The sequence below is a fragment of the Oryza brachyantha genome, chromosome 6 (genome assembly GCF_000231095.2).
Source record: "Oryza brachyantha chromosome 6, ObraRS2, whole genome shotgun sequence".
NCBI classification, from domain to species: domain Eukaryota; kingdom Viridiplantae; phylum Streptophyta; class Magnoliopsida; order Poales; family Poaceae; genus Oryza; species Oryza brachyantha.
This window is the reverse complement of record NC_023168.2, coordinates 10,649,765-10,673,132: the sequence shown is the minus strand read 5'-3', so window position 1 is coordinate 10,673,132 and position 23,368 is coordinate 10,649,765. Positions and strand designations below refer to the sequence as shown.

The 23,368-nt window shown below is 44.4% G+C and overlaps 1 protein-coding gene across 6 annotated transcripts in view; it reads right to left on the bottom strand.

Annotated features, from left to right (window-relative positions):
- Nucleotides 1-1,432: 1,432 nt before the first annotated feature.
- LOC102717718 (1,4-alpha-glucan-branching enzyme 3, chloroplastic/amyloplastic) overlaps nucleotides 1,433-23,368 on the bottom strand; it is a 46,624-nt gene continuing 24,688 nt past the window's right edge. The window contains exons 19-22 of one of the 6 annotated variants that reach the window (XR_005812013.1): nucleotides 22,745-22,830; nucleotides 22,611-22,665; nucleotides 22,360-22,508; nucleotides 1,433-1,550 (exon numbers count right to left, since the gene is read on the bottom strand). Coding sequence is in view for 1 of the 6 variants with exons in the window: in XM_006656015.3 (XP_006656078.2) it covers nucleotides 22,476-22,508; nucleotides 22,611-22,665; nucleotides 22,745-22,830 (174 nt within the window). In the remaining 5 variants the exon portion in view is untranslated. The other 5 variants (XR_005812012.1, XR_005812010.1, XR_005812009.1 and 2 more) reach the window with 5 other exon arrangements.

The window sequence follows — 23,368 nt, the reverse complement described above, 5'->3', positions numbered from 1 at the left end:
GGGAGGAGACAGGCCGAGCGGAGGGAGTGGGCCAGCTGGCTGGGCCAGTGTCACGCCCGGAAATGAACCATTTTCCAGAACGCTTAGTGCATTAATCCTCGTCCTAGGAAAGGTGAGGTACACAAAGACATAGTTGATTATTACAAGCCAAACTTTACGGAAGCGTAAATAGAGTACATAAAATGGGCGACCTTAGGCCCTTACAACCAAAGATAAACAAATAAAACAGCGGAAGACTAAACAACAGCAGCCACAAGCACTTGACGGCGGAGCAAACTTGAAACCAAAGCCTTCACCTTCTTCTGGTCCATCTTCTAGGGATTTTTGGAGCAAGGGTGACTACAAACCAACGTACTCAACAAGTCAATCAGAAAATGATATAAATGCATAGGGGAACAAAGGAAAGGTATAGTATGGTTGACATTTTTGCACAAAGCTAAGTTTGTAATATTTTAATATTTTAAAGCCATTTATAAAACCAGACTTATGTCTTTATTTTAAAGCTAAGTTTACCACGGTTGCACTAAACCACGCATTGTCGGCCTTAAACCTCAGGTTAAACCACCTGTCTCTGGTTAAACCACTTGATTACCACACCAAGAATTCCATCCATTCATTTTATTTAGAGAGAGAAATCTAACTTGGGTACATTGCTAGGCTTGCCCATGACCGCGGGCACGGCTATTCGAATAGTTTTTAACTCTGATCAGAGGTGTACATCTTTACCCACAAGACACAACATTCAACACGCGTTACCATGTGCCAAACACCAGCACGGTGCCTGGATAGAAGTTGTGACAAGACCTTTCAAGCATATCATCCCAAAACAAAAGACCCGCTGAAGTTTCGCAGTCCACAGGTTCCCAATTATTAAACCATTGCCGGATCCCCGGGACAAGACATGCCCCCTGTTGCGCCGAGTCAGAATTAGCCGATCCTGGCCCTAGACTCATCGTACCAGTGGCCTATGTTTTGAGATGATCTACCATTCCGGTCAGGGCTTACCGATTAGACATTTGGTTGTACTGATATGCTTCGCAACAGAGGCCCGAAGACCGGTCCTTATATCGGCCGAGGTGCTTCTAACACAACAATGCACCTCGTGCCCCACCTAAAAACAATTTTTAGAATTTTGAATAGGGATCCATCAAGTTCTGGCTATACCAGCCATAATCTTATTATCTAAACCACAGTTTAGTTAGTACACATTTTAAATATAAAAGAGTGATTCTATGTTGAATCTAAGCATGGATAAGCCCAACCTAAAGCAACTACTGAGTCCATCATATAGGGAGTCAAACTAGTTACTTTACAATTTTACTAAGGTTCACAAGGTATAGATAAACCATATCAAACTGGCCATAAAGCAAAGATTATAGGAATAATAACTAAATAAAACAATGAACGTTATGTAATTTTATAAAGCAATGCATAAAGATTTTCACAATATTGGGATCAATATGTTCAAGGGATGATTGATTTGCCTTGATCGCTCCAAAATTCTTCTGCTTCCACAGCTACGAAGAGAGGGTCTTCCGGAACAGTGGAATCTACATGACCAACGACAAAAGGAAGCGAAAACAGGTAAGACAACAATAAAATTAAAAACCAAACAATACGAAAATGAGTGCTTTAATTTGTTGGAGGTGATTAGTGATTTGGACGTAACCTATTTGAAGTTCAAACAGCCAAGAAAAGACTATTTGAATTTTTATATGTTGTTCAGGTGAACAATTTATGAATTCGTTAATTTAGACCTTTTCTTTTGGATAATAAGTAATCGATGAAGAGAGAAAGGAATGGTCACTGTTGCAGTGACCATGATAGGCATTAAATCGTTGGCTTACCACGAAAACGACGATAGGTGGTTTAACAGGTTCCCAAGAAAAGTTATTATTCCAGCGAACGGAGGGTTGGCCGGTGTTCTCCTCGATCACACGAACTCAACGGCGCAGACGGCGTCCTCCGAAGCCGTCTAGAGCAGTGGCGAAAGCCCGCCGAAGTTCGCCGGGAAGAGGAGGGAGGAAGATGGTGGGAGGGCAGAGGAGAGCTCGAGAGCTCAGGCCAGGGCTAGCAAATGGAAGAGGAGGACGAGGGGGTTCCATTTTATAGGGTCCCGGGAGGTGGAAGGTTGCAAGCGAGGTGAAACGCCGGCGAGGTGCTTCACTGCCTCCATCAATGGCGACAGTAAAAGGGGAGATGGAAACCGACGATTCAAGTTGCGATTAAGTGGGAAATTATGGGGGAAATAACGAGGAAGAGGTGGGGATTCGGTTTTTCAACTTAATTTGGAGAGAAACCGTCGGGAAGGAGGCGAATCGGGCGGCGGCGCCGGTTAGGGTTCACGGGAGAGAGAGGAACAGGTGGCGTCGGTCTGGAGGAAGGAGAAGAGCACGTGCGTGCGTGCGTTTCCCCCATGGGCTAGTTGGGCTGGGCGGCACCGGGAGGAGGCGGAGTGGCCGGGAAAAGGCCCAAGAGGGAGAGAAGAAGGCGAAGGAAGAGTTGGGCCGCCGGCTAGGAGAGAGGGCCCATAGAGGGGAGGGGTGGGAGGACTTGGGCCAACTTTCAGCCCAAGTTGAGGGAGAGAGATTTAAATTGATTTTTCTTTTTAGTATACTATTTTAATGGTTTTGTTGCATTAAAATTAGCTAGAGTGCTCTAAAAATTCCAGTAAAAATTACTTACATATTTTGAGGCATGGGAAACTTATTAAAAATACCCACAAGCCCATTTGAGTTCAATCTTGGTCATTTTTAATTGTTGGAGCTCTTTTCATCTTTTAAAATTTCTCGAAATTCGGATTAAACAACGTTTTAAACTTAGGGTGATTTTAGGGCACTACAAACCTACCCCCTTACAAAGAATCTCGTCCTCGAGATTCAGAGGCAGTAGCGGATGGGCGGACTTCAACTTATCTTCGCGCTCCCAGGTTGCTTCATCTATCGAGTGGTTGCTCCATTGGACTTTACAGAATCTAATTACCCTGCTCCAAGTATGCCTTTCTGCCGTTTCTAGAATCCGGATTGGTTTCTCTATATTGGTAAGATCTTCTTGAATCTCGATCTGATCAGGATTTGCTTCCTCTGTCGGAACTCGGAGACACTTCTTGAGTTGAGACACATGGAAAACATCATGGACTCCACCGAGTGATGCTGGCAATTCAAGTTGATATGCGACTTGTCCTCTTCTGCTCAAGATCTTGTATGGTCCCACATAACGCAGTGCCAAATCTTTAATGAATGGACAACTACAACTAACTCCAAGTCATGTGTTGGGTAGTTGATCTCATGAGGTCGGATTGACGAGAAGCATAGGCCACAACACGTCTGTCTTGCATAAGAACACATCCAAGGCCTTGACAAGATGCATTGCAGTAGACTTGAAAATCATTGTGGACACTTGGCAGGATCAGGACGGGAGTAGATACTAACTTCTTTTTGAGCAAGGCAAATGCTTCTTCACATTGGGGTGTCCAGTTGAATTTTTGATCTTTCTTCAAAAGTTGAGTCATAGGTCTAGATATTTTTGAGAAGTTTTCGATGAACCTACGGTAATAGCCTGCAAGTCCAAGGAAACTACAGACTTGAGTCACCGACTTGGGCGCAGTCCAATTAGTAACAGCTTCAACATTAGTTGGGTCCACTGCAACACCTTGAGTTGATATGACATGTCCGAGAAACTTCACTTATGATAGCCAAAAGTCACATTTGCTAAACATAGCATAGAGCTAGTGCTCTCTTAGTTTGTTTAGAACTAGGCGCAAATGTCCTTCATGTTCTTCCTTTGTCTTGGAATATATGAGAATGTCATCAATGAAGACCACAACAAATTTATCCAGATAGTCCATGAATACTTTATTCATTAGATTCATGAAGAAGGCCGGGGCGTTTGTCAGACCAAAGGACATGACTGTGAATTCATAAAGCCCATATCTTGTGGTAAATGCTGTTTTGGGAATGTCCTCCTCTCGAATCCTTACTTGATGATATCCTGATCGGAGGTCAATCTTTGAGAACACTGTTGCTCCTTTCAAATGATCAAAAAGATCATCAATTCTTGGTAAAGGGTACTTGTTTTTTATAGTGACCTCGTTAAGTGCACGATAATCGACACACATCCTTTTTGTCTTATCTTTCTTTTCCACGAATATGATGGGTGCTCCCCACGGGGAAGTACTAGGCCTGATATATCCCTTTTCTCTAAGTTCTTCCAACTGCTTCTTGACTTCTACTAACTCATTAGCGGCCATTTGATAGGATCTCCTTCAGATGGGTGTTGTCCTAGGGACTAAGTCAATTCAAAACTCAATATCCTGATTAATGTATTATTTAATTAATTCTTGGCTTGGGTAAACTCAGGACGAGACAACCTCCTCCCGCTCCTATTTAAACCCTCGTCGGTCGTGCCGCCTCCCTCTTTCGCCTCTCCCTCGCACCCTCGCTCCGCCTCTGTGTCACACCACCGACGCCGCCTCCGCCACGTGTCACTCCCGTCTACCGAACGCCTCTCCCTCTCGCTCCAGCCTCTGCCACGTGTCACTCCTGTCTGCCGAACGCCTCTCCCTCTCGCTCCATCGTCGTCGACCTCCCATCGCTGCCTCGGTGCCACCCCGTCCTCGCCGATGTCATCTTCACGCCAGTGAGCACCCGTTTACCCTTTCCTTCCCCCTCTTCTTCCCCTGCCTCTCAGGCGACGCCAGGCATCACCATAAGTGTAACATCCTGATTTTTGCGAGTCCAAAAATTCCGATTAATAAAAAAATCCCAATCTAAAAAATCTTGATTATCGTACCAAACCCCCGAGCTCAATTGTTCCAAGAGGAATAATAAATCATCTATTCTTTTTCTCGACGTCCTTTACTCTCCAAAAATCCGCGCAAGTCAAACTCTTTTTGGAGAATTTAATCGCGCAAATAAAATTTCTAGTCATTGGAAATTTATTTATTTGAGTCCTGGATCGCCCGATGAATTTTATTCGTCTTATCTAATATATCCGTTCAGAATATTTTTCCGAACTTCTACCATCAAATTAAATATCTTTTCCAATCTTCTATCCGTCCCAATATTTCTTTTAATTCTCGACCCCGATCATCCAAATAAATATGACACGCCTCATCCTTTATATTTTTCTTTTATTCTAATTTTCGGTCGTCTGATTAAATATTAATCACCGCGACTATTATCTGTCTCATTTATCTCAAACACCGTTGATTCCATAAAAATCAATTATCCATCGTACTAAAATATTCCCGGAAGACAAATAATTTTTTTTTCATCAATTCAATATACCACTGATAATTTTCGCGGATACCATATACAACTACATACACCACCACAAGATAATAGGCATTATTATACAGCTGCACATACAGCCAGCATTGCATGCACGCACGCAAGCACGCAAGCATTGCATGCAGCCATGCTGCCACCCAACCCCCACGCGTCGTGCTACCGCCAAGCAGGCGCCACACGTTCGCCATGCCACCACCGTCCTCGCCACGCCTTCTCATCGCTGTCGCGCGCCTGCACGCCTCCATGCTGCTACCGCCACGCCATCACCTCGCCTATACAAGGGGAGGGCGATGACCCCCCACGGCTGCCTCCTCTGCTGGCGCCGCTGCCGGCCGGCTGCGCCGCCAAGCGACGCCTGCGCCGGCCTGCCTCCGCCGTTCCTCCCTGCCGCCTTCTGCTCCAGCCGCCTCCAGCCGGCCAGCTGCTCGACTGCCGCCTCCGGCGCCTGCCTCCTCCCCTCCACCCCGCTGTTGCATCCATCGTAGAGGCTGTCGCCCCCTCTCCCCATCGCCTACGCCTCAGCCTCACATTCCTCCTCCGCCCAGCGACCACCTGCGCCGCTCCTCCTCTCTCAACCATCCTCCTCCGCCCAGCGCCCACCTGCGCCGCTCCTCCTCTCTCCCGGCCTCGCCGCCCCGGCCGCGCCGTCGACCACCGGCGCCGGCGCCCTCCTCACCTCCGTCGAGGCTGCTGCCGCTCCAGCCTCCTCCCCGGCCGCCTCCCCCTGCGGGCGCCACTGCCCGACCGGCAGCGCCGCCGCGCCGGCCTGCCTCTGGCTGGCCCCCTACCTCCCCCTTGCTGCATCGGAGAAAAGAGAGAGAGAGACAGAAAGAACACGGGAGAAGGAGAAAAAGTGAGAGGAGAGAAAAGAAAGAAAGGGAGGAGAGGAAGTAAATGGGGTGGGCCCCACCACTGCTGCCTTCCTGCTTCGCCCGTGACCAGCAGAAAAAGAGAAGAGATAGAGAAGGGCAGAGAAGAAAGAAAAGAGAAAAGAGAAAAGAAAGAAAAAGAAAAAAAATAGGAAGAGGGGGCTGAGTCTATCTACTTCGCTATCATTCTAAGTTTAAATCGTATTTCCTTCCATTCAAAATCTAATCCACTCAGGTACAATCCTTTCCATTCCAGTGTTTTTATATTAATTTCGTCCTACTTCATCGAGTGATCAAAGTAATAGCAGGCTAAAATTGTTCTATTTATTTCTAAAAATATTTGTTTACCTTTACTATTTAGTTAATACTAAAATAATTATTTCGAACCAAGCATTTATTTAAACGGTTATTAAATACTAGTTTAATCCCTCATTTATAAATCTATTTATAAGTATAATTATCTATACTCGAAATTAAGTATTTATTTATTCAAAACTAAGTTAAATACTTGTTTATCCTTTTATTTGAAAACCTTTTAGATTAAAAATATATATCTATTTTCTAAATAAAAATAAAATAAGTGTATCTATTTATCAAAACCCATCTTTTATCTATAAATAATTTATTAGCGAAGATCTCTATTTTATTACAAACTCTTTCCATCCACATCCTCTATTTTAATATTTTAATTAGTTTATTTGTTTTCTTTTTAAAAGAGATTTATTTTATTTCAAAAACCTTTAGTTGCTTCTAAAACCTTTATTTGAATTTGATCCTTTTTAATAGTTATTTGTTTCTAAAATAAAAGGGGTGTTTCTAAAATATTGATAAAAGTTCTCGCCTTTTTGTCGATCGTTTATAGAAGTCGCGTCGAGTCCTTTTATTTGCTAGCGATCTCACGTTTGCACCGATCGTTCGATTTATTAGTTCAGGAGTAGCAGCGAGTCGTGCGAGGAGCTGGGTATAGCAAGCGAGTCATGCGAGGAACCAACTTCGTAAGACTTCGAACTAGGCTAGTCACCACACCTTTTACTTTTGAACCTATGTTTCAAAAGTGCATTTTTTTACTTTAAATTGCATGCAGAATAATTAGAGACCCATTGTAGTTAGTTATACCCGTCATATGTTTGATTACCCTGAAATCCTTCTAATCCTTGTAGCCTCATTACTCAACTATAACTTAGTCAATCTATGACATTGCTTAGTCTTGTTAGTGTCACGCCCCGGTTATCTTTGTTGAGAAGAAGGACAAAACTAAGAGAATGTGTGTGGACTATCGTGCTTTGAACTATGTTACCATCAAGAATAAGTATCCTCTGCCAAGGATTGATGATCTGTTTGATCAGTTGAAGGGAGCCAAAGTTTTCTCCAAGATCGATTTGAGATCAGGGTATCACCAGTTGAGAATTCGGGAAGAAGATATCCCTAAGACGGCATTCACTACCCGCTACGGCTTGTATGAGTGTATGGTAATGTCGTTTGGACTTACTAATGCCCCGGCATTTTTCATGAATCTTATGAATAAGGTATTCATGGAATACCTGGATAAGTTTGTGGTTGTCTTCATTGATGACATTCTTATCTACTCCAAGTCAGAAGAAGAGCACAAGCAACATTTGCGAATTGTGCTAGAAAAGCTAAGAGAACATCAGTTGTATGCCAAGTTCAGCAAGTGTGATTTCTGGCTGCACGAAGTGAAGTTCCTTGGCCATGTGATCAATGCGCAAGGTGTAGCAGTGGACCCCAGTAATGTGGAGTCAGTGATCAAGTGGACCCCGCCTAAGACGGTTTCCCAGATCAGGAGTTTCTTAGGACTTGCGGGCTATTACCGTCGGTTCATTGAGAATTTTTCAAAGATAGCCAAGCCAATGACACAGTTGTTGAAAAAGGAAGAGAAGTTCAAATGGTCAAAAGAGTGCGATAAGAGTTTTGAAGAGCTCAAGCAAAGGTTAGTTTCGACGCCTGTGTTGGTTTTGCCGGATCAAATGAAAGACTTCCAGGTTTACTGTGATGCATCCAGATCAGGACTTGGATGCGTGTTAATGCAAGAAGGAAAGGTGGTTGCTTACGCCTCTCGTCAGTTAAGACCACACGAGGGTAACTACCCGACTCATGATTTGGAACTAGCAGCTGTAGTGCATGCCCTAAAGATTTGGCGACACTACTTAATCGGTAACAAGTGTGAAATGTATACAGATCATAAGAGTTTAAAGTATTTACACAACCGGAATTGAACCTCCGCCAGCGAAGATGGTTGGAATTGATCAAGGATTATGATTTGAGTATCTATTACCATCCAGGCAAAGCAAATGTAGTTGCAGATGCTTTGAGCCGGAAGAATTACTGCAATGTTGCGGTATCGAAGGAAGTGTGTGAACAGTTACAACAGGAGTTCGAGCGACTAAATTTGGGTTTAGTCGAAGAGGGTTTTGTGGCAGACCTTGAAGCGCAACCCACTTTGGTGGATCAAGTTCGCTAATCCCAAGCAAATGATCCGGAGATAGCCGAGCTAAAGAAAAATATGCGGGTTGGTAAAGCTCGAGATTTTTCAGAAGATGAACATGGAACAATCTGGATGGGAAACAGGTTGTGTGTACCAGATAACAAGGAGTTAAAGGAGTTGATACTCCAAGAAGCTCATCAAACCCAGTACTCTATTCACCCCGGGAGTACTAAGATGTATCAGGATCTCAAAGAAAAGTTTTGGTGGGTTAGTATGAAGAGAGAAATTGCAGAATATGTCGCCTTGTGCGATGTTTGTCAACGAGTCAAAGCAGAACACCAAAGGCCAGCAGGATTGTTGCAACCTCTCCAGATTCCAGAATGGAAATGGGAAGAAATCGGGATGGATTTCATCACTAGTTTACCAAGGACTGCTGCCGGTCATGACTCGATTTGGGTAATTGTGGATCGATTGACAAAGGTCGCTCATTTCATACCAGTTCACACTACCTACTCAGGGAAAAGATTAGCTGAGATTTACTTGGCTAGGATCATGTGTCTACATGGAGTATCGAAGAAAATTGTTTCTGACCGAGGAAGTCAGTTTACTTCAAAGTTTTGGCAGAAGCTACAGGAAGAATTGGGAACCCGACTGAACTTCAGTACGGCTTATCATGGTCAGATAGAGAGGGTAAATCAGATTCTTGAAGATATGCTCAGAGCTTGCGCTCTCGACTTTGGTGGAACTTGGGATAAGAATCTACCGTATGCAGAGTTCTCATACAATAACAGTTATCAAGCCAGTTTGCAGATGGCACCTTTGGGCGAAAGTGTCGTACACCCCTCTTCTGGGATCAAACAGGAGAACGTCAGGTTTTTGGGACTGAAGTTTTAAGCCAGGCGGAAGAAAAAGTCAGAATAATCCGTGAAAGGTTGAAAACGGCCCAAACCAGACAGAAGAGTTATACAGATAATTGTCGAAGGGACTTAGCCTTCGAGACAGGAGACTACGTGTACCTCTGCGTCACACCTTTGCGAGGAGTACACCGGTTTCAGACCAAAGGAAAATTGGCACCACGTTTTGTGGGACCATACCGGATAATGGAACGCAGGGGAGAAGTTGCGTATCAGTTAGAGCTCCCTGCTAACATGGCCGGAATCCATGACGTATTCCATGTGTCGCAGCTCAAGAAGTGTCTACGTGTGCCTGAAGAACAGACCAATTCCGAGCACATCGATTTACAGGAAGATCTAACGTATGTGGAGAAACCAGAACGGATTCTAGAAACAAGTGAAAGGAAGACTCGGAACCGTGTGATCAGATTCTGCAGAGTTCAGTGCAGTCACCACTCAGAAGAAGAAGCGACATGGGAAAGAGAAGATGAGCTCAAGGCCGCCCGTCCGCACCTCTTCGCCAGTGCCTCCGAATCTCGGGGTCGAGATTCCGTTTAAGGGGGGTAGGTTTGTCACACCCGGAGTTTTGTCCTAAGCCTAAAATCGTAAAAGGAATTCGTAAATAACAATTGGCTTAATTAACTCGGGAAGAATCCCTCTAAAGAAATTAACTCAGTTAAATCGAGACTCGCAAATCGACTAACTGGATTTAAATTCAAATTACAGAAGTATAAAATTTGATCAAACAAATTAATTTAAAATTCGGCAAAAGTGGGGTTTTCCTTTTTCCCTCCTTTTTCCTTCCTTCTCAAATTGGGCCAAAGTCCAATTTTCCTCCCTTCCTTTTCTTTTTCCTTTTTCTTTTTCTTCTCCTTCCTTCCAGGGCCGGCCCGGCCGAGCCGGCCCATTTCCTCTCGGCCGGCCCAGCCGACCGGCTGCTCTCTCCTCCTCCCCGCGCGCGCCCCGCCTGGGCCGGGCGGCTCGCTCACTCGCCCGCGTCGCGAGTCCGCACCGCCTCCCTCCTCCCTCGTGCCACTGACAGGTGGGGCCCACCTGTCAGCGACAGTAAACCCGCCTCCGCGCGCCGCGCCGCGCCGCGCCGCCGCCGCAACCGCCGCCGCCGAGACCGCGTCGTGCCCGACTCGGTCTCCAACCTCCGCCCCGCCCTAGCCGGCGCCGCCACCCTATAAACTCCGAGCCGTCGCGCGCCGTCGCCCACTTTCCGTCTCCGCCCGAGCCGCCGTCGCGCCGTCGCTGTTCGCCGCCTCCGTTCAATCTCGCTACCGGACGCCTTCGCCGCCGTCTAGCCGCGTCACCGCCTCCGCGCCGCCGTCGCCGACCGGTTGCCGCCCTCATCTTCGCCGGTGAACATCCCATGCGCCGCGCATTGCTTCGCCGCCCGGTCGCCGTCGCGCCCGGTCTCCTCACCGTCGCCGATCGATCTCCGTCGCCACCACCGATCTTCCGCTCCTAGCCGCGTCGCCACCTCCGCCTCGATCTCGCCGACTCGCCTGCGTGTTCGCCGCCGTCGGTGAGAGTTCCCTTCCTCCTCCCCTCTCTCTCCCCCTTCCCGGCCGACCGCCGCCGAGCCGCACGCCGTCGTCGGACGCGTGCGGAGCTCCTCCTCGCCGCCACTCGCGGTGGTCATCGTCGCCTTCACAACGCCGTCGTCTTGCCATCGCCCGCGCTCATCGCCGGTCGTCGCCGCCGTGTCGTCGTTGCCGTGCGCCGCGCTCGGTCCCGCGCCACGCGCTGCCGCCGGACGCCGGTCGTCGTCGTCGCGCCGTTGTCGCCGTCGCGCCGTCGCCATCGCGCCGCCGTCGCAAGTCGCCGTCGCCTTGCGCCGCCGCCGCCGCGCCGCCCGCCGCTCCCGCCGCCGGCCGCGCTCTCCCCTCCTCTCTGTTCCAGCCTCGCTGACGAGCGGGCCCCACTCGTCAGTCGCCCCCGCGCCTCTCTTCCTCTCTCTCCTCCCCGGGCCCGCGTGTCAGTCTCTTTCTCCCCTCTCTCACCGACAGGTGGTCCCCACCTGTCAGCCGTCAGCCTCCTCTCTCCTCGCTGACGTCAGCAGCCCCATTAATTGCGCAATAATTGATTTAGGACTTTTCTGTTTAGTTAAAAAACCCAGAAAACTTCTAAAATTCATAAGTAATTCATCTAGTCTCCGTTTAGGTCCATTCAAATTTCATTAAATTCATAAAATTGTCAAGAATCCATTAAAAATAGTTTCTTTTGCTGTTTCAGTAGAGTTTGTGCCTGTTTATTTATTTTTGTGCTTTGTCGCTTAGATTCGGACCCCGCCGAAGAGCCGGTTTACTTCGAGTTCGTCGCCGAAGTTCCCCAAGGGCCAGAGCAAGGCAAGTGACACTCATCTTTGATCATATTGAACCCATTATTGCAAATTCCCCCGCTTTAATAATTCAAATATGCATTGTTTTGATTAAAATATTTACTGTATTTATCTTCTTCGGGTAAACCTTATTACTATGCCGTTGTTTATCTAACTTTATTCGTTGTTGGACCAGGGGTAAATTGATTAGAGTTAGGCTTAGGTTAAAGCTTAGCCGTGCTTAGAACAAATAGCTCATTGGGATCATCTTTAATCATGCTTAGTTCTGAATAGCTGAGATATGGATTCATTACCCGGTTCGGGTTAATGTCAACTAAAATATTGATAATGGTGGGCTGTGGGTGTATGGTTTTGAGAGTCGCACCCATGGTAATTAAGGACCGGTTCACGGGAAACCCTGGAAGTAATTAAGTGCTAACCACATGCCGAAATGGGTAAGGTGGGATTTGAAGCATGACTTCGAACTATTTGACGTACCGTGGCAAGGGTAGGCGTGATGGAGTATGGACGGGCAATCGTGGTGTAACGAAAGCCTCTGCTGCTTCCGGATCTGCCAAGGCACAAGAGGGGACTGCCCGACTTGGTGTAAAGGAGGGGGTGAAACCTGAAGTGTGGTACGATTAAATAGGGAGGGTTGTGTAACGGGTCCTATCACGGTCTCCTTTCCGGTATACCATGGTGGTATGTCGGCGCACGTTCAAGTGTAGTGGAGTCGTGTCTTGTGGGTACAGTAGTACACCTCTGATCAGAGTATAAACTATTCGAATAGCCGTGCCCACGGTTACGGGTGAGCTCCCAGCCTCACTGTGATTAGTGAACCTTTAATAACTTGAGTAATTGGTTTCTCACTCGGGACTACTGCAACGTGGTGTAACGTTGAGTAGTGGTTGGGCCTGTTGCAACGTGGTGTAACGTTGGACAGTGTTGTGGTATTTTTACAACTGTTATTTACTTATCCTTTACGGTATTTAATTACCTGTATTTCTTTTTGAATCTCTGTTATTTGTTTAACTGCTGCTTTATTGCAACTAACCCTAGCCTGTCCTTGTTAATCCCTATGCATCATTTATTCTCCCCTTGTCCGTGTTACTTGTTGAGTACGGTGGTTTGTACTCAGCCTTGCTTAACTTTCCCACCCTAGAGCTTGAAGTCGAGTCCGATGGAGGTGCCTCTCAGGAGTGAGCTGTTCTGCCGTCGAAGCGTTGCCTGTGGACTGGAGCCGTACCCGCTGGAGCTAGTCTACCTTTTTCTTTCCGCTGCATTTCCGTTAGAATAAGTGTAATCTTTCAGTTGTTTCTAAGAACGATGGTAATGTAATCAACATTGTCTTTTTGTGTACCCTGGCTGGTCCTGGACAGGGAATTTAATACACAATTAAGTTCAGAAATTCGTGCGAGGAATTTCTGGACGTAACAGTTAGTAGCTGCATTTTATTCAATATTATACTTTTAAAGTGATTATGATGATGTTGAGGCATTACTCAGTGGGAGTAATTGTATGATGGCAGGTAGAGGCATGAGCGTCATCCGACCATGTTGAGAATGAGTTGTTGAGATAAAAATTGATTTCGATCAGGGCGGAATGGTGAGAATATGGGTGGTTCCAGGGAAAGGTTAGCCGTCCTGATCAGTTAAGGACCGAGCCATGCAGCTATACATGAAACGACCATCGTACAGCCGTGTTTCTCTCGTATGGGTATAGACCTAGCTTACTAAATAGCCGAGCGGAGGCGGTGCCCAAGCCATGGTGGTTCTTATGTGTGCAAGTAGGTAGGAAGCCTATTGCATAGGGGATGATCGGGTAGGTCAGTCCCAGTGAGTTGTGATGTGTTGTGTTGTGTTTATTGGTTTACTCCTTCCTTGGGAACGTCAAAACTCCCCTCACTACTAGTAATGGACGTTTAGAGTGCAATGGGGACTAAAGTTCATAGAGCGGGCACTGCCAAAGTAAGGTTATCAAAAGGCTTACGACGATCGTCTCATGTGTTGGGACGAAGCTCATGTGTTGGGTAGTCGTGGAGCATGAGGAAAATGTACAACCACTACAGTGTGTTTAAATTTATTCGAATAGCCGCGCTCTCAGATATGAGCACCGGGACATGGAATACACTTGGCTAGACTCATAAAACCCAACAAATGAGTATGGGATGAGAATGAAAGTGTTGTATATGTGTCTAGGTGATTCATTCCTTGAGATGCAGGGGGTTAAATTATGTAGAAGATGGCATGGATGCGATGAAGGGAAATCATCAATTGGTGTGGATGAAGGGAAACCATCAATTGGTGTGGATGAAGGGAAACCATCAATTGGTGTGACAGAACCTTCATGGCTATTTAATTACACTCATGGTATAGAAACTGCTGCTAGAAAATAGGTCTTGAGAAAACTATTTGCGAATGATGCTTTTATTGCAAAAGAACAGCTTTCTTGTGATAACCTTGCATGTGCATATTTCCATGGTGATTTGCTGAGTACCCCGTACTCACCCTTACTAAATACAACCTCCAGTGCTCAAGAGGATCTGGCTCCAGATCCGCTGTAGAGCTGTGGAGTTGTCCCAGTTGAAGCGGTCGTCTAACGGTTCTTATCTTCCAGTCGCCGCCTGTGTCATGTGAGATGTGTCCTCTTATTTCCTTTCGCTTCCGCTGTTGCTGTTTTAAAGGTTTTGATTTAACTAAAGGTTCGTAATTAAACCCTTTCACCCTTATCATTTTGTCGTGATACGTGATGATCTAACTATGTATATGTATACCAACTACTGATCCAGGGATTGGTACTGATTAACATAGAAGGTTACTGATTAGTGAAATCGGGGGCCGACAATAAGCGCGCGTGTCGTCGCTGTGCGTTGTCGATTGTCGTCTCCGCGCGCACGACATCGACCGCCATTTGCCGAGGTTGTGTCGTTTTTGTCGTGTGTCATCCCCTTCCTCTCCTCTCCCTCCGTCCGTTGCGCCGCCATCGTCAGCCACGCGCCGCTACCTTGGTCGCTGCCTCCTTTCCCCGTCCGCTCCCCTTCCCTTCGCCTTTTCGCGCGTCGACGCTATCGCTATGCTACCGTTGGTCCTCCTCGCTGCCGGTCGGTGTCGTTGCCTCCTCGCCACCCGCACCGCCACCGGGCCAACCCGCCAACGCTGCCTCTGTTCCCCTTCCTAATCCCTCTCCCTCCATCCTCACATTGTCGTGCACCGCATCCTCGCGCACGCCCGTGGCCTCTCCCCGGTCGCCGCTTAGCGCCTCCGCCCACCGCCCCTCATCGCATGGCCGTCGTGCACGCGCATGCACGCTTAGCCCTGCGACCAAGCGCCACGACCGCGTTCGCGTTGCCGTCACCTCCTCTCCACGTCACTACCGCTCTCGCCGCCGCTCGCTGGTTAGCGCCGTCCGCCGCCTCTTAGCTACCACCGCGTACGCAAGCCCGCCGCCTAGCGCCGCCAGTCGTCGCCGTCCATCGTCGGACACCGCCGGCCGTCGTCTTTGCCCTCCGGTCGCCACTGCCGGTCATCGCCATCATCGGCCGTCCCTCCTCCGCTGTCATCGTGGCGCCACCGCCCGTCGGCATCAGCCGCTAGCCGCCCGCCATGCCGCTCGACTGAGCCATCTCCTCCCCTTCCTCTGTTCTCTATCTCTGCCAAGCCAGGACCACTCATCATGCCCCCTCTCTCTCCCTTCGCAGGTCCCGCGCGTCAGCCTCCCCCTCTCACCGATCGATGGGTCCCACCCATTGGCCTCATAGCACCCTCTCTCTCAGTTGCCTCTCTTTGACCGGTGGGCCCCACGGCCACCCTCTCTCTCCCTGTGGGCCCCCTGTGTTAGTGTCCTCTCCCCGCCTTGTGCCACTACCAAGTGGGCCCCAGCCGTCAGCGTCCTCCCTCTCTCCTCGCTGACGTCATCCTCCAATTAATTGCGTAATAAATGCATTAAGGTTTTCTATTTAGCTTAAAAACACACGTAATCTTCTAAAATTCATAACTAATTCGTCTAGTCTCTGTTTAAGTCCATTTAAGTTTCATCGAGTCCAGAAAAATGCCAAGAAATCCATTAAAATAGTTTGTTTTTCTGTTTCAGTAGTTTTAGTCTATTTTTGCTTGTTTTTCTTTGTTTGTCATAGGTTTTGATCCCATTGAAGCGTTGTTTGTTTGCAAAGTCATCGCAGAAGTTCCTCATTGGTCTGAGCAAGGCAAGTGGCACCGTATACTTAAACATATTGATCCCATGATTATAAAATCCCCGCTTTATATTCGAACATGCATTGTTTTATGCAAATCTACTTATTTTACTTATCTATTGGGCATTTACCTTTATATCCGTTCCATTGATTCACACTCTATCATTATTGTTATCCCAAGGTTAATTTGACTAGAAATACGCTTAGGTAATGCTTAGTCATGCTTAGTTCAACTAACTCACCTATTATTATTTAATTACTGTTAGACATTGATAGACCTTTAAAGCTTGTGATCATGATGAATGTCTTGACGTGGATTAAATACAACTAAAATATTGCTTATGGTGGGTTGTGGGTGCCTGATTTTGAGAGTGGTGCCCTCGGCAATTAAGGACCGATTCTCAGGAAACCCTAAAAGTCTTACACGTACTAACCACAAGCAAAAGTGGGCAACAGTGAGACTTCTAGTCTAGCTTGTCCCTATTCGACGTACCTAGGCAAGGGTGGGCGTGATGAGTATGGATGGGAGTCGTGGTGTAACGATAGCCTATGCTTCTTCCGGATTCACCTAGGCATAAGAGGGGGCTGCCTGACTTGGTGTAAAGAAGGGGGCGAAACTTGAAGTGGTACGATTCTCTAGGAGGGTTAGGTGAAAGGTCTTATCATGGTTTCCGTATTGAGGTATCGTGGGGATACGTTAGGGCATGGTAACATGATGTGGAGTCATGTCTTGTGGGTAAAGTTGTACATCTCTGATCAGAGTAAAACTATTTAAATAGTCATGCCCGCAGTTATGAGGCGAACTGACAGATTCGCTGGGATTAGTTGAACCTTTAATAACTTGATGAACATGGGAATTGGTTAGACCCTGCGCAATGTGGTGTAACGTTGGCAATGGTTCGGGTCTATCGCAACGTGGTATAATGTTAGACAGAGGGTTGACCCTGTTGCAGTGTGGTGTAAGGCTGGACAGTGGTTTGGGCCTGTTGCAACATGGTGTAGCGTTGGACAGTGGATGATTATTTTAAGAGAAAATCTACTCCATACAATTGAGTTTGCATCGATTCAATGATCTGCCATTGACTTTGTCGAGTTCTAAGATATACACTCAGTTAGTAGTTTTCTCTATAATATACCCTCGGATCCTATGTATTTGTAGTAAATGTCCAAAATACCCTTTAGACATACAAGATTGACTATTAATTTATCATGTTAGAAGATCGAGAAAATTATGAAAATTTTTGCCTAGCATCCTAACAAGTCATTACAGTTTGTGTGTATCTTTTAAGATTATTTTTCATATTTTATTTTTTGGAAAATATTTTCTCGATCTTAAAAGATACCCATAAACTATAATGATTTGTTAGGATGCTAGGCAAAAAATTTCATAATTTTCTCGATCTTTTAACATGATAAATTAATAGTCCATCTTGTATGTCTAAAGGGCATTTTGGACATTTATTACAAATGCATAGGATCCAAGGGTATATTGTAGAGAAAACTGCTAACCGAGGGTATATCTTATAACTCGATAAAGTCAATAGCAGATCGTTGAATCGATGCAAACTCAATGGTATGGAGTATATTTTCTCTTATTTTAAATGTTTATTTTACTTCTTTTCAGTCTATTTTATTTCTTTTCAGTCTATTTTATTTACTGTATTGCTAAATTACTGTCGCTTTTGTGCAAATTAGTCTTAGTCTATCCTTGTTATTCTATTACATTTATTATTCCTTTCTTTGGTGTTACTTGTTGAGTACGGTGGTTTGTACTCAGCCTTGCTTAATTTTTTTTCCACCAGAGCAAGTACCCAAGTTTTAGTCATAAGGTTGTTACCAAGGTTGAAGTGAGGTTCAGTCCGCCATCAAGAATGTCTGTGGTGGAGCCGTTATCACCAGTTGAAGCTGAAGATTACTTGGTTTAGTTTGTTTCTTTTTCTGTTGTATTTTGATAGATAATTGTTTTTATTTGTTTTTAAGTCGTAGAACTGTATATTAATTTGTTATAGTGTGTACTTGGGCTAATTCATGGATAAGATTTAATACATGCTATTGTTCAGAAATTTGGTATAAATTTCTAGGTGTGACAGAGGTGTCGGCAATAGGGCCATAGTACTCATTGACACTAATTTCAGCGCTACCCCTAACTAGCATGCCAACTATCGATGTTTTGTATTGGCAATGATACGTGTGAATGGTACAAGAGACCAAAAGTATGATGGTACGGAGGAACCGAGATTACATAGGTTCAGGCTCTAAATGACGAGATAATACCAAATCCTACTTCATGGCAAAATGATTAGCTAAAACCTTACCGAAGGCTTCGCAGCAAGTACCATGCATGAATATATCTAACCCTAGTCCTCAAGGGATGCCCCTACCTCTGCTTATATATACCAGGCACCAGGAATTGATTGGGTGTGATCATGAGGGAACTGTCAGACATTGTACGTCTTCTCTCACAACAAGTGTCATGAACTGTTCATTTTATTTATAAAAAAAATGGAGACACAAAACAGAGATGGAAACATGGGTGTTTGGTTGTAGTAAGGTATGGATGGGAACGTCTTGAGAATAATGTGTTCTCAAGAGTCATGAACTCAATGATGTCATCCATGCGTAGAGAGGATGCCCATGCTACAACTCGCGGAACATGAGTTCCAAATCTAGAGCTTTGGCAACCTTGGGCATAGAAGTGGTGGCAGATGTCGGAACGGATTGGAACGAATGAGCATCACGTGCAGCGGGTCAAGGGGGTTCTATTTTTGTGGTTTCTTGAAAGAGATATATACTGAATAGATTAAGATCCAACATCTACCATAATAAAACTAACGGTGCCGGCTAGTTATGAAAACAAAGAAATATACTAAGTCTAGCTATATATATATAGCTAGTAGAATAACACACGGCTTGCTATCTTTACCATATATATCTCTTGGAACCCTTTATCCTATATGAATACATACAACACATATGTATACCCCTAATTGACTAATCGATATATCTATTGACGTCAAAAGTTAGACCCAATGACGTGTTACATACGAAGGGTTATGAGTCACTCTAAGACCACTCCAGTACATGACCTAAATTCTTAGAAGATACGCAGGTGTGTCAGTCAGTTTGATATTGCAACTGACAAGATAAACAGTAAAACAAACTAAATATCCAGTTAATAGATAACTAAATATCCAGCTGATCAAATGTTGGTACAGCAGTGTTTAGCCGATAAGCTGAGCATCGGCTCCTGAAAGCTTGGATCGGCTGAGAATCCGATACACAAACTCAAATAGTTAAATAAATAATAAATCATGTGTTACGATCAGCTAAAACCAATTTACACGTAATTCTCATAAGCCGATGCAACATAAATAACTACCGATCTAACTAAATCAAGCCGATTGGTATAAATAACACAGTAAGGCGATCGACTACTCTATTGATGTAAATATTATAAGCACATATATCGGTAAAGATCATCGGCTATAAACGACTGACAAACGACCAAGATTTATAAAATATTTATCCCAGATTGCTAAGAATAATCATAGAAGATCGAACCAAACCGAGACAGTTCAAGATTACACCTAGCAATGTCAGGATAGATACTAAACAAATCTTAATTGTTATCAAGCCGATGACTGATAACTTATCGGCTAGTATTTCAATAAAACAATGAACAAAATACATCAATCTGATATAAACTATTTGATAAATACAATCTAATAGATCGGAGCGAACAGAGACAGTACGCGATTGAATGTGTCAAATAGCAAATATTAAATCAACGTAAATTACCCAAAGTGGACGACAGATCGACTCAAGATACAGAAGTAACTCAAGCTAAAATAATATGATAACTAACAATCGCACAACCAAATTAGAAGATCGGACTAAACCGAGACAGACTTAATCTAGCCGATACGATTACTATGGCTAGTAAAACGTAGGACTTACCCATCCGCCAGAGATCAAGACGATGCAGCCCCACGTCAGGTGCCAAGTTCCACCGGTGTTGAAACCTCGATGAAGAGGGTGACGATGCGCCGAAAGTAGTTGATCTATATTATGTTGTAGATGATTTACGATGACCCCAAACAAACGTATTTATACCCATGGGTGAATACAAATCCATGTCACACACGAAACACGTTTCCTAAAAGATAAAAGAAAATATCAAACTCTATTTGAACTCTATCTCTAATTCCTATTGAATACGACACAATTTCCTAATAGATAAAAAGAAAACAAATAAGTCTCAATCGAACTCTAAGAGAAGATAAAAGCAAAAGTCCTAAACTAACTCTAATTAATAGATAAAATTATGCCGCCATGCCTTAGTCTCACAATTCCATGTTAGATTCGAACTCCTTCCGATAAAATTTTCATTTATAATTGCATATTTTTTTATCCGAATCCACTAGGAAATTTTACCAATTTCTTGTGTTAACAATATCCCACACCGTAACAAATATACGTCAGGTGCCAAGTTCCACCGGTGTTGAAACCTCGATGAAGAGGGTGACGATGCGCCGAAAGTAGTTGATCTATATTATATTGTAGATGATTTTCGATGACCCCAAACAAACGTATTTATACCCATGGGTGAATACAAATCCATGTCACACACGAAACACGTTTCCTAATAGATAAAAGAAAATATCAAACTCTATTTGAACTCTATCTCTAATTCCTATTGAATACGACATGATTTCCTAATAGATAAAAAGAAAACAAATAAGTCCCAATCGGACTCTAAGAGAAGATAAAAGCAAAAGTCCTAAACTAACTCTAATTAATAGATAAAATTATGCCGCCATGCCTTAGTCTTCACAATTTCATGTTAGATTCGAACTCCTCCCGATAAAATTTTCATTTATAATTGCATATTTTCTTATCCGAATCCACAAAGAAATTTTACCAATTTTTTGTGTTAACAATATCCCACACCGTAACAAATATATGTTGCAATTAGGAGATAATATATGCAAAAGGATATTCTCTGAGTAATGATATTTTGTTTCTACAACAAAATCTTCATGCAACATAACGTGGTCCGCAGCTGTAAGTCTGTAACCGAAAAGGCTGTACAACCGGAGATGGTGTGAAACAAGCTTTACATAGTCAAAGATGTTTGAACACTTGTATAATTACTTGGTAGAGCCAAATTTGCTTCAGTACAAAATCTAAATATCACAAACGTGGAACTTGGCACGTTTAGTTCCCAAAAATTTTCACGGTCAACCATCACATCTAATCTTTGGACACATATATAGAGCATTAAATATAGTTAAAGAAATAATCAATTACACATTGAAAGAAATTTACGAGATAAACCTTTTGAGTCTAATTAATCCATGATTAGATATAACTGCTATAGTAACTCCCATGTGCTAATGATAGATTAATTAGACTTAAAAAATCGTCTCGTGATTTTCTGACACCCTATGGAATTATTTTTTTAGTTAGTCGCCAAAATAGTATTGCGACATATGGCCAAAAATCCGATGTGACATTGGACCCAAAAATTTTCACGAAGTAAACAAGCCTTTATGTACGTCAACATGTTTCAAGCGACAGGTTGTGAGTTCTTACGAAAACAAGACAAAAAAAAAAAGACATCTTGTTCTAACACACCTAACTTTCGAACTTTGCTTTATATTCTTGTGAGTTGTGAATACAGATGTAACTATCTCATGTGCCCAAAAAACCAACAAGGCATCCCAGTACTGTGATGTCTGTTCTGTCCTACTAATATAGGATGCTACTTTTAAATAACTAGCCACACTAGCATCAAATGAAGGTACAGAGTGCGTAAGATAGGTAATTTGATGTCTAAATGCTACAAGACTTTACGCATTGTGCCACACAGGAAGAAAACACAGGGTCAAAGAACCAGGCAACCAGCAAAGGGATCAATCTCAGCTGTTGAACATCAACCCATGCACATTCATACCTGAAGGATCCATGTCACTACTTATGTACTAGTTTTGTAGAGTATTCAGAGTCGAATTCCTGCTGGAAGTACTGGCATGTGCAAAGACTTCTTACTAACCTAGCGCTGCACTGGAGGCACAGGCTACTAGACTTGTAACTGTAAGGCGTTCCAATCTGTGGATGACAACCAAGAGCTTTTAAATTTGACATGCTAAGGAACTTCTTCACATGTTGTGGATGACAATCTGTGGATGCATTTACTTGAAGTGGGAGAATACTAAAACAGAAGTGTGTTTCCATGTCACTACAATGTAACAGACGTGTGTTTGCAGTAAAATGTCCTGTTATGTAAGAAGCCTAGCAATGTGCAGATCAAATTAGTACAGTGAACTAAAATACAACTGCCCATACCTAATGTTTTGCCAGCTGTCTTTAAGGTTGCAAGAGCGCAGATATGGATAGTGAAGTTCGAACTTCTGAGGACATGAATTGTGTGGTCTATCAACAATGCTCACACCCTTGAGAATCTAGATCCTCAAAATCCGGACCAACTTGTATACCTGGAAATACGTGTGCTTTTCAGAAAAGCATATCTGCTGTAAGGAGTTGCGGCAACCACCAACCACAGGGAGTTCTAGCATCGTATCTTAACATCCACCCACCTGAGCGCTTCTAGATGGTAATGTTAATTCCAACGAGTTGCGGCAACCACCAACCCTACAGTAACAATATTTAGGTTGGTTGAAAATATGAATGCTTGCAGATAATAAACCAACATACGAATACAGCAAAACACCTGTTGTCACTTGTTCTTGTCATATATTGATTGCTCTTGAGCACCCCACGTCCACCATATTTAGTTTCATCAGTGTTTAATATAAGCTGGCCAAGTGATGGAAGCATAATAATATCAGTGCAGACAACGCAGCTCTAAAAAGCAAATGCACACAAAATACAAGCCTTTGCTGGCTATGAAATCCATACCCTCCATTGTTCGAAAACAAGGAATAAATGACAAGGACCATCTAAAGTAGTGAAGAATAAAATCTTTCTCGCAAAACTAAAGTACCATGTCACCAAAGATATATCAACAGTCGGATTTTTCCTGCAAAAATTGGTTGCCTTCGGATCCCACGAATGGCAAAAGATCAATCTAGTCCTTCAGGAAACTTCACAAATATTCTGCAAACAACTTTTGCAATCAGGCCCCAGCCCTTAATCTTTCCCTTCGCAATTCGACCAGCTTCGTCTTATATTTGGTTGCAGCCGCCTCCCCCTCCGTCTCTTCCTTCTGCTCCTCCATGGCCTTCTCTTCCTGCCTCTCCAACTCGGCACACGGCCGTTTTGCCTCCCATAAGACCTCCACTCCCTGTTCCTTACATGGCTGCCTCCTCTATCTCTTCCCCACAGAAATCACTTC